Source organism: Myotis brandtii, unplaced genomic scaffold, assembly GCF_000412655.1.
Source record: "Myotis brandtii unplaced genomic scaffold, ASM41265v1 scaffold898, whole genome shotgun sequence".
In the NCBI taxonomy this organism is placed as follows: Eukaryota; Metazoa; Chordata; class Mammalia; order Chiroptera; family Vespertilionidae; genus Myotis; species Myotis brandtii.
This window is the reverse complement of record NW_005371683.1, coordinates 1822791-1833996: the sequence shown is the minus strand read 5'-3', so window position 1 is coordinate 1833996 and position 11206 is coordinate 1822791. Positions and strand designations below refer to the sequence as shown.

Here is an 11206-nt window from a genome sequence, read left to right as displayed (position 1 = left end):
CTCTCCCGCTCCCTTCCTCCCTGAAATCAATATATATTTAAAAAGGCATTTGGATAAATCAACTCCGCGTTCCATTTCCACTCTGCTGTAACTTCTCTGCAATATCTAAGTAGGAACAGATTAGAAATCTCAGTCACTCGGCTCTTTTGTTCACCTGGTAACTGATCCCTTCACTAGTAGATTCAGGAACCCATTCCCTCTCCCACCCCCAGACTTGCATGTTGGGGGTGCTCTGCTCTGCTCTGCCGCTAATTGGCTATGACTGTCTTCCCTCGGCAACTCTGTAGATGAGAATGATTCTCGCATACAGCGAACACACGGTGTGCTAGCCACTGAATGAGTGCAATCCTCACTGCAACTCTAAGAAGCAGGTGATTGTCTTCATCGCACAGATGAGAGAACGGAGACCCTGAGCAACTGAATAACTGCCTCTGGGGGATCACGAAGCTGGCAAGTGGGGGAGCCAGATCGAAGCCCTGGCCACCTGGCCCCAGAAACAGTGCTCTCAGCCATCATGCTGTGGCTTAGAGCAGCTTCTTGATTTGCCCAAGGCTCACGTAGACCATGCTTCTTTTTTGCACATTTTTATTGATTTCAGAGAGGAAGGGAGAGGGAGAGAGAGAGATAGAAACATCAATGATGAGAGAGGATCATGGATCGGCTGCCTCCTGCAGGCCCCTACTGGGGATCGAGCCCACAACCCAGGCATGTGCCCTTGACTGGAATCGAACTGGGGACCCTTCAGTCGACAGGCCAGTGCTCTATCCACTGAGCAAAACTGGCTGGGGCTAGACCACGCTTTTTGATGTCCCACTTTACTCACCCTGCAATGTGGCTCATGACCGCCTCCTGGGCTTGCTGTGGGATGTAAGATGTGAAGCCGGCCCCCATCACGTCAGATTGATGGTTTCCCATAGTCTGCTTGGGGTCTCTTCAGGGCTCTTGTCCCCCCAAGTCTCCTCCCCCAATCCTGGCAGAGACCCAGTGTGTGTGTGTTGGCGGGGATCAGGGGGGTGTCTATGACAACAAGGGGCTTATCAGACTCCCTAAGCTACAGCTGCTATGACTGGGGACAGAGGACAGTTAAGATAAGCTCAGAGCTAGGAAGTGACCATGAAAACTGGCCACGGCTGGAGTGCTGTGTGTGGGAGGAGGGAGCAGCCTGACTTGGCAGAGAGGAGAAAGGGCCTTTAAACTGTTATCAGAGATGTTTTTTTAAACGCCAGACAAGGGGATTCTGAGAGATGGGAGGCAGGGTGGGTGGATATTTGTGTAGATTTAGTCTAGGGCTTCGGGTCAGTGGTTTTGAAAGGATCTCCTCATCTCATTGTTAATGGCAAAACCAAAAGGCCTTTGTCTTTTTCTGGCCCTCACTCCTGTGTTTAGTCCTGGTCTCTGAGGTGTGGACCTTGTGCTGTGGGGAGGGAAGTGGAGGGACCTTGCTCACGACTGGGGTAAAGGTTTCATGGCTCATCCACTGGGCACCAGGAGTTGCCACGTACTGTGCTTTCCACTGACTAACCCTGCTGTACAATTGCTGGAAGTCATCTGGGATCCTTGATGGACTGAGATGGGGTATAAATAAATATAAAGACAACCCTTCATCTTTATGGGGGAGGGGTCAACACTTTCACATCCACTATTTTATTGATCCTCCACTAATCCTATGAAGTGGGGCCTTGGGTCAGATCCTGCGATACAGGATCTGTTGATAAGGATGAGGCAGGGGGTACATGAGTCTCAGAGTAGAAGTCAGAGGGTGGGGTTCTACATCTAGTCTGCCCCTTGCTGGCCACATGATGGGGGCAGATGTCTCCGTCTCCCTGGTTCTTAGGTCCTCAGTGATCAAAGGGGACCCTGCACAGGGGGCTCTCTGTAAACTGTTAAAGGCTCCCTCCCAGCAGCCCGGGGGTTATGGTGGTGGGTAGTGGGCTCAGGGCTCAGGACTCCACACTCCCTTGAAGGGGCTGAGTGTCTTCTTCCTCCGGGCTCTGCCTCCACAGCGGCCAGCGAGGACAAGGCAGGGCAGGGCATGGGCTATGTGCCCAGGAGGGAGCGAGGGAGGTCTGCCCAGTGCCGCCTCCCTGCCCCGTGCCTGGCTCCCACTGGCAATCTGAGCCCTTGGCCTCCCACGCTGGTCCTGGCCTGGAAATCCCAAGCAAAGCACATTCCTCAGCCAGGTCCCCAGCTCCTGGCCGTGTTAAGAGAAGAAGGCGGGAGGCAGCATTTCTCTTGCCCTGAGTAACACTGGCACAGATGGGTGCTGGGGGCTGTAGCCTGGATGAATAGGGCTGGCTGCCCCCCGCCCCCACCACAGTGTATAAAAAGCCCGATCTTGACCTATGACACTCCTGTCAGAGCCCGCAGCAAAGAGAGAGGGCAGCCCATCCCTAGGCAGGAGGTTTGAAATACTGCTGATTCCTGGGTCCGATCCTGTGCCAGCCACGGGCTATAGATGGGCCTGGGGGTTACTCCCAATGTCCCATATGGATGAAGTCAAGACTCCTTAAGGCCCATGTTGATGTGCCCGCCTGCACTCCCAACCCCGTCTCCTTAGACTCTCCAAGTGGTGCTGTCCCCCCAGTAAATCAAACCCTTTTCCCCAGTGGGTTTGTAAACCCCTTTACCGCTCCTTCAACAACAAAAATAACAATGGAGCTACCCACCCAATGTAAGTGAATTATTTTATGTGAAGTAGGGGGCTCGTAACCTCGTAGCGAGGCCTTCTTTTGCCCAGTTGACAAATAAGGAAACTGAGACTCAGAGAGGTTAACAACATCCCAAGATCAATTAGCACAAGACAGGCATGATTCAAACCATCCCTCTTGCTTCAAAGCCTGGGACCCTCCTCCCTGCCTGGCTGGTCTCCCTCTTCTTTCAGAGTGCACTTTGAGATCTGTTTTCTGGAACCCTGCCCTGACATCCACAGTTTGGCTGGGCTCTCTGTAGCCACCACGGGTGAGTCGCTTCTGGGCTGTGCTAGCAAAGGCTGACAGCGATCTCATCTCATTAAACAGTAACTGCAGATTTCGTCCCATCTGCCTCTCCAGGCTGCAACGGCTGGGCGGCAGGAACCTGGAACCGGGTACTGAGCCAGGCACAGGATAGGCGTCCAGGGTTAAACAAAGCAGTGGACTAGCCAATGGAATGGGACAGCTAGAAGGGAACTTTCCTTGGATATTAGCGCAGGACTGTTCTATGCTCAGTTCATGTTACCCCTTCCCAGTCTTTCCTTTGTCAATCCTCATACTAATTCCTTGGAACAGAAAGTCTTCGTCCTTCGAGGTTTGACATTTGGGACCTGAAGCTAGGATAGCGCAGTTGATGTTCTCGATTTTCCTGGGTGCTATTTCATTGGAGGCAATGCAGTGTGGTCATAAGTTTTAGAATCAGACCTTGTTCAGTCACTTACCAGCCTGTGACCTTGGACAAGGTACATAACCTCTCTGAGCCTTAGTTTTCTGATCCACAAGATGGGACGATCCTACCTGCCTCATAGAGTGGATCTGAGGAGGAAGCAGGGCTCCGCCACCTTGTGCGATGGCATCACAGTGGCTCTTGTTTTATAGATTGGGGCGTGAAGGCAAGAAAGGGGTGGGAACTTCCCAGAGTAGATGGTGACAGGAAAGCCTGTTGGAGGTGGGTAGGAGTCAGGCCTGGAGCCATGACATCCAACCCTAGATCCTGAGCTGCCTCCATGGCACTATGAGGTATGGCCATGAGGTTTGCCACTGCATGTTTCCTACTTCCCTGCCCCCCCCCCCCAAAATCTTCCCAGAATGGACCTCCACGAGGTGAGTCCTCAGAAGATACCAGCGTTGGCCCTGGGTGGCCCTCACAGTGGCTAATCCCCCAGTCTCATAACGGAAAGAACCTTTTAGGGTTGGCTGTATCCCTAAGGTTTCGACCGTCTTAGCACACCTCAGTCCCATCCACGGATCTGGTACCATTTTGTGCACATGGAAAGCCCCATACACCCCACCCACACACATGCTAGGCTTGGCTTCCTCTAGGAAAGAGTGTGGGGAACCCCTTTCTTGGGGAGGGTGGCGAGGACAGTGCAGAAATGGAAGTGGAATGGGGAGACCAAACCAGGGCTTCTCTTAATGTGATCTTCCACCCTCAGTACCTGCGGCTCCTTAGCCCCATTTTCTAACAGTTATTTCAAGGGGCTGAGCTGAAATAGGGGTGTCCAGAATCAATAGAAAAGGCTTCTCTGCAGTCGGCTCACCAGGGGGCACCCGTGGCTACAGGATGCCTCTAGCTGGGCGGGAAGGCGAGGCAGGGCCAGCAGGTGGCAGTACCCTTCTAGGGACCATGTAAGGACAAAGGCCAGGTGCCAGAGGAGAAAAGGCCCAGCTCTGAAAGTCCCCGGTTCCACTTGTGCCGCTCAGCAGAGTCCCCGCCTCTGGGAGGTGACTCCCAGAGTCCCTGCCCCAGATCCAGGCAGACAGGCAGGCGTTGGCCCTCTGTTCCTGCCTCATGAGAAACAAGCGAACATCGGAACATCGCGTGGTGTTCTCTGGCTCCCCCGCAGCCACACAGGAGCAGGTCTTTTTTCATGTCTGTATCCCTGGTGCCAGCACAGCTTTTAAAAATCCCTGGGAATCAGAAAGAGGTGCTCTACCAGCTAAAAGGAGGCATGTTCTTCAAGTTCTGGGGCCAGACAGAAATGAGCTGAAGCTAAATGCATGGGGGCTGGATGTGAGGAGCAGCCTGAAGCCGTCAGTTACTGAACGCAACCTTTTCTCAACCCATCCGTGGAGTCTCCATTCTTCTGAAAAGGAAGCTAGGCTGTTTCACTAGAGGTGAGGTGCCCGGGTGGGGGAGCGCTGGCTTGACAGCGTAACCCCTTCAAAGGGCACAGCCAGGAATAGGTGGCCTCTTGGGACCCTCTTTAGCCTGAGAAGGTCAGAGGGACTGTTTCATGGGGCCCCCCTTTAACCATCAAGACACCAGTCCACCCCACCCTGGTACCAAGATGCCAGGGAAGATAGGAATATAGATTTTAATCATTGTGCTGCTGCAGATAACCGGAGTGCAATTAATCCATCCTTTGTGGATTTTGGTGCCACAGTGTAAATGAGGTTTCACACAGAAACACTCTGGGGCTATTGGTGACAGAAGGGCCAGGCCTCTGGTGGGGAGGGGTGGCAGAAGGAGAAACAGTGAGGAGAGGAGCGGGGAGCAGAGGCTGGGTGGAGTCGGCTCCTTCCCCAGCATCACATTCCCATCGAGGACCCTGGAGAGGCCCGGGTCCTTCCTGGCCAAGGCTGCCGACAGGGATCAGTCCATGACTTTCCTTCCAACTCAGCTGCCTCTAAGGCCAATTCTTGCTGTGAAGATGAGGTCCAGGGCAGGCTCACAGTTGATCACCAAATGGGGAAGGGATGTAGGCCAAGGGAGAGAAGAGGCATTTGGGTGTCCCCAACCCTTCTCCATTTTCCATCCTAAGAGCCCCTCAAACTCGTTGAGAGCTGGGAAAGGACAGCAGCAGCAGCGCATCCTCTGGAGGTGGGGAGAGGTGGGACTCAGAGAGGGGCAGGTAGGGGATACTGCTGTACATTTCTCTGCCTGAGCAGTAAGTGAGGACTCTCCCCCGAGGTCTGCTGAGCTCCAACCAGGGGCTGGAGGTCATTAGGACTCCCTACAGTTTCCTAGGATGTGGTAGGATTAGGAGGTGAAGGGAGGTCATTTAAGCCCCAGAGCCTGGCCCCACTGGCATCAGGGAAGTAGCCCAAACTGCTTTGACAAGACCACTCCTCTTGTCAAGAGTCAGGTGATCCGGTCCAGGGCAAAGGCGCTGGGCCCAGGACAGCTAGGAGTCAGAGACACACAGGGCTTCTACCGCGTCACTCAGACCCTGGTTGACGCCCCCCACAGCCAGGAGGCAGTTCTTGACGACAATGCTGGAGCAGGCACAGCGGGGCGTGGGCATGGCTGGGAGCACCTCCCACTTGTTCTTCCCTGGGTGGAACGCCTCTGCCGTCTCCAGGACAGTGGGTTGGTTCCCTGAAAGGGAACCGGAACTTACAAGGGAGTCCAGCCACCCATCCATGCCTTGCAGTCATCCCACCTCCCTTGTCGGCCAAGCAGCCTCAACTTCCTAAACTGCCCCTCCCTACCCCGGGCTAGTAGCTTTGGTCAAACATCCACTTTGCCCTCCCTACTTTCCATCTTTTCATATCTTCATGAGTAAGCTTTCTTTCCCCGATCTCCCGCTTTTACCAGAAGTTTCTAGACACTGTTACCTCCCTGCCTTGTACGTAAAGCAGCCCACGTGGTCTAGCTCTCACTGTGCTCCTTTTATGAGGCAGTGAACTGGAGTCTGTCCACGCTGAGTGAACGCTGGCTGCCTGGAAGCCCGCTGCCCATATATCTCTCTCCCCTGTTGCTGCTGGGGTTCTGCCTCTGGGAGGAAGGGTAATACAGCACGTCCTGAATTCATCGCACTAACATGTGTGATCAAATTGCTTCCTATTCCATAACGGAGCTGGGAATCCAGGGAGAAGATGTGGTCAGAGAGGACCAAGGCCAATCCCCGCCACACTCCTGCCTCTGTCATTCCTGGCCAGGTCCCCCAGGGGTCTGTGCTGAGCACCCGTGTTACATGGTCATCAGTATGTTGCTGATGCTCTCTGGGCCTCCGTGTCCCTTGTGTAAGGGGACAGAAAGACTACATCAGGCCCACATACGGACACGTGCAGTCCAGGCTAGGAGAAAGGAGTGTTGTGAATTCTTAGGAATAAAGCAGAGGCGGGCGGAGTGCAAGGAACCAGCTCCTTCTCCTGCTCCCGCAGAGTGCCAACGATCCACCAAGCACCGGAACCACAATACCAGCCTGACGCCCCATCCTTACCAAGTCCTCCGGCCACTATGACCCGCCCACTCAGAGAGCCAGCCACAAAGTCTGCTCGACGCTTCTTGAGGGAGAAGGAGCGTTCCATCTTCAGCCACCCCCCTGCAGGCCATGGGAGAATACAGAGAGAATTAGATGCGACCCCAGCACCCGAATACACACTGAGTCCCAAACAGCTCTCACCCTAGGCAGTGTCTCCACTCCACCTATACAACGCCTCCAGCTGTTTGAATGACACTCTCCGTGGCTAACACCCTCTCCCAAGTCTGCTGCGGTGCTAGGAACTATGATCCCCTACAACAAACTACCTGTTCTACCTCTGATCTCAACAGGCTCTAAGCTGGGAAAAAAGCTAAGGAGAGGCAGTGAGCATAGGGGTCAGGATCCTTCTGATTCTCTATGATGATTCCCGTGGCCCTGCCTGGATGTTGTAAGAAGAGACAATGGGTGGAAAAGGCTTTGATAAAAACCAAACCAACCCACCAAAGGGAGCTCAGTACAGATGAAAGAATTTGGTCTAAGAGAATCCCTGAGTGGAAAGGGATGTTAAGATGTCTGAAAGGCTCACCCAGCTGGGTAAGTGGACCTGGGAGTGCGGGTGGGAGAGAGGTATGGGGGGGGGGGGGGGGGGGGGGGGGGGGGGGGGGGGGGGGGTCAGCCAGAGGCAGATGGCACCCAGCTCACCCTGTTCCATGTCAAACATGTCCATAGTCCGGAGGAACTTGGGCTGCCGGTAGAGCCGGCCCTGCCGCAGGCCTCCCAGGCTGTACAAGCGGTCGTCCAGGGTCACGAAGCTGGAGAAGGCCCGTTTACAGGGAATGTTGGGGAACTTGGTCCAGGAGCGAGTCTCAATGTCAAAGACCTCGAAGGCGTTGACTGCATACTTGGACTGTCGTCCTCCTGGAGACCAGAGCAGGGTGGGGGGTGGGCAGAAGAGTAAGTCCCTGAGGACTGGCCTGGGCTTCCCTTTCTGCCTGTTACCTAGTCATAGAGGAGCTCCCTGAGGGATGGGGCAGCATGCTTTCCCCCTAGGGACAAGGAGATGCTCAACACACAGCACTGCTTCCTGTGGGAACAGACCGGAGGGAGGGAAGGAAAGACTGATGTGGGACAGACAACCCGTCCTTACCCAGCACATAGATCTTGGAGCCTCTAAGGAAGGAGGTGGCCGCGTATCGCGGGGTGGGCATGGGTGCTAGCGACACCCACATGTCCTTGAGCATGTCATAGTGTTGAAGGTGGTTGTGCGGACGAAGGTCCAGGCCCATCCCGCCTGCCGCGTACACTCGGTAATCTAAGGAGAAAGGCCACGTGCAACCCCTGGCTCAGCTCACAGACACCATGAGCTGTGCTCATCACCTATTACAGCCAGGCTCTGGTAACTCCCTGAACACCAGCAATGAAGCCAGGCCCCGGTTCCCACCCACTGCTCTGGGAGATTGACACACACACACACACACACACACACACACACACACACAGGAAGTTGAGGCAACACTGAAAAGGTCCTGCTGTAGTTGAGCCTGGGTCTTCCTGAAGCCATGTCAGGCCTGCATGTCTTAGCTACCTTGTGTCCAGCCATTAGCTAAGCCCGAAACACCAGGCCTCACGTAGGAGCAGCCTGCGGTGGAGTCTAGACCTGGACAATCCTCTGTAGGTCTGGTCCCCTCCATTCTCCTTCCTGGGCAGCCGGAGGGGCTGGGAAGAGGAGGGACATGGCCCTGATACCCCCCAGAAGTGGCCTGGCCCAGGTGCTCTGAGACTGGAACTCTCTGCAACTAGCAGGAGCCTTTGGGAATGAGGTCAGCCCTGCTGCCATTGGCCTTGTGGGACACTGGACTGCCGCTGGTTCTCTCATTTTCTGCCACCCCCATGGGGTCTGCAGAGCCATTGTACTACCCCCTCCCCTCCCCACTATCCTCCTTCATGAACTGGGAAGCTAGTGGGCTCCAAGAGGCACTGCACGGAATGGGCTGGGGCTAGAGGTGTATGAGGGCGAGGCTCGGAGGAGAGAAAACTAGCCCCTTCAAGAAGCTGCCGGGCAGTGAGCTGAACGCTCTCCCTCATGCTCTACTGCTCTGGGCTGCAGGTGCCTTTTCCAGGCGCTTCTCTGCCACTGTACCGGAGAGGATGGGCAAGGCATCCATGTGTCCCTGGGCCTCACCCCAGAACCTCCTGCAGCCTGTCAGGGGCACAGCCCCCCACAGGGCTCTCTATTTCCCTGGAGCCCACTCCCACCTCTCAGTAGTCAGTCCTCACCACCTCTGGCTCTCAGAGGACTTTGTTCTTCAAGGGTATTTCAGGGATGAGTACTATTTCCTTCTACTTTCTAATCCTACTTGGGGGAAAAAAACCAACCAAACCAAACAAAAACCCCAACACTAGCCTGAGGCTAGGAGGTGGAGCCTGCTAATGAATTTACCTTATATAAGCTCCACCTCTCCCAGCTCTGTGCCGCCCAAAACACACCTGCAGTTGGGAATCCTCCAGTCCCCTCCACTCATTCCTTCACACTCACCTGGGGTCCCTGAACACCCAGGATGGGCTGAGAGCACCTGCTCAGTGCTTGCATGATACCTGCATCGCTCTAGGCACCGCACGTTACTAAAATAATCTTTGTCTATTTCTTCCAATAGATTGTAGGTCCTTGAGAATTCGTTAATCTGTGACCCCAGCATCAGGGACAATGCCTGGCATGCAGGCATATAAATGCTTATTAAATTAACTGATGAACCCATTCAGTGCCGCAGTTAAGAGCACAGACTCCATCGTCACTTACTGTGCAACCTTGACAAGTTTTTTAACCTCTCTGGGCCTCCCATTGCTTCTCTCTAAAATGAGGATAATAATTGCACTTACCTCATCAGACTGATCAAAGGATCAAAGATGTTAATATATATAAAACACCTATGGTAAGGATTCGATAAATGTTAGTTCTTAATCTTTTAGCACCATATATTGAGGCTTGGGGATAAGGATGGGCCTCCATCTTCTTATTGGGAGTTTGTGGAGGCTCCATTGTGCCCTGAAGGATTCTGGGCTAGAGTTTCTCTCTGGTCACCTACATTGGTCAGACCTGGGTTCCTGAAGGCAGAGACCAGACCTGCATCTTTCTCTCCCCACTGGGACCTAGACCTGTGGCAGGGACAGAGCAGGTGTTCGGGCGATACTGGTTCCTACTCTACAGTAGACCCAGCAGGCAGCTGGATGATTTTGCCAGAGAGGGAGGGAAGCTTGCATCCCATTAAGTCTGTCTGGATTTGGACTATCCTAATTCCTATTGGGCCATTTCCCATAAAACTCTTTATATTTTAACAAGAGGAACTCTTGGAGCTCCCTCTATGTTCTGGGCTGTTCCAAGCCAGAAGCAAAGGGAAGTAGGGGCTTGGAGAAAATGAAATGAGAATCATAAAACCACATGGTCAGCACACCCATGCCCCGAGAACTCAAGGTGGGTAAGATGCTGCAGGAGCACAACCCTTATCCATATCTCAGAGATTAGGAGACGGAGGGAGAGCCTGAGGGTGGGGAGAGGGCCCTGCAATCAGGCCCCAAAGCCCCCTCAGTGGAGCCTGGTGTTGGGGCAATGATGGTGTGAACACCCCCAGGACCTCAGATATGTGTCTGGAGGTGGTGGCAGGTGCAAGGCAGTTTCAGGGGATGGTGTTGTGGATGGTGGGCTGGAGCGTGTGGCTGAGAGAAGGGGTGTGCAGAGCTATTGCACTACCCCTCCCCTCCCCTCCGGCCTAGGGAGGAGCCAGGTGGAGTGGAGATGTGGCATCATGTGGGATAACTAGACCCTTCACTCACCGAGTCTCAGTTTTGCCATCTGTAAAATACAGCCACTGGGTCTCTAGTTTTAGTGCCTACTGTAAGGATCACACGGGATCAGGAATGTGACAGTGCTGCTCCCACCCCTTTCCTTCCCTGTGGTCTCCCCATCCCTTCTCTCCGCCCACCCTCGGCCCCTGCCCCACTTGCCTTTGGCCGTGACAGAAATGCCCATGGCGGCCTCGCGCAGCACGCTCCTCTTCTTCCACTTGCCCTCGTCGATGTGGTACATCTCCACCACCTTCAGGGGCAGCTGGTTGGTGCCCACCCCCCCAATCACCATGATCCTCTTCCCCAGGGCGATGACGGCCATCCCAGCCCGGGCTGTGGGCAGGGGGGGCAGGGCCGTCCACTGGTCGGCCTCGGGGGAGTAGACCTCAAAGCAGTCCCTGGGGACGCCGTTGTCGTCACAGCCCCCGATGGCATAGACCTGCCCCCCAGTCTCCAGCAGGGAGCAGTAGACGCGGCGGCTGGGCAGCGGCGCCAGGCGCTTCCACTGGAAGTCCTTGACGTTGG

General features: G+C 54.6%; 1 protein-coding gene across 1 annotated transcript in view; it reads right to left on the bottom strand.

Annotated features, from left to right (window-relative positions):
- Positions 1 to 4989: 4989 nt before the first annotated feature.
- KLHDC8A (kelch domain containing 8A) overlaps positions 4990 to 11206 on the bottom strand; it is a 22624-nt gene continuing 16407 nt past the window's right edge. Inside the window, exons 4-8 of the mRNA XM_005885288.2 lie at positions 10841 to 11206; positions 7989 to 8153; positions 7544 to 7759; positions 6860 to 6961; positions 4990 to 6012 (exon numbers count right to left, since the gene is read on the bottom strand). Of these exons, the coding sequence (XP_005885350.2) occupies positions 5819 to 6012; positions 6860 to 6961; positions 7544 to 7759; positions 7989 to 8153; positions 10841 to 11206 (1043 nt within the window). The 3' untranslated portion in view covers positions 4990 to 5818. The remainder of the gene's footprint in view (positions 6013 to 6859; positions 6962 to 7543; positions 7760 to 7988; positions 8154 to 10840) is intronic.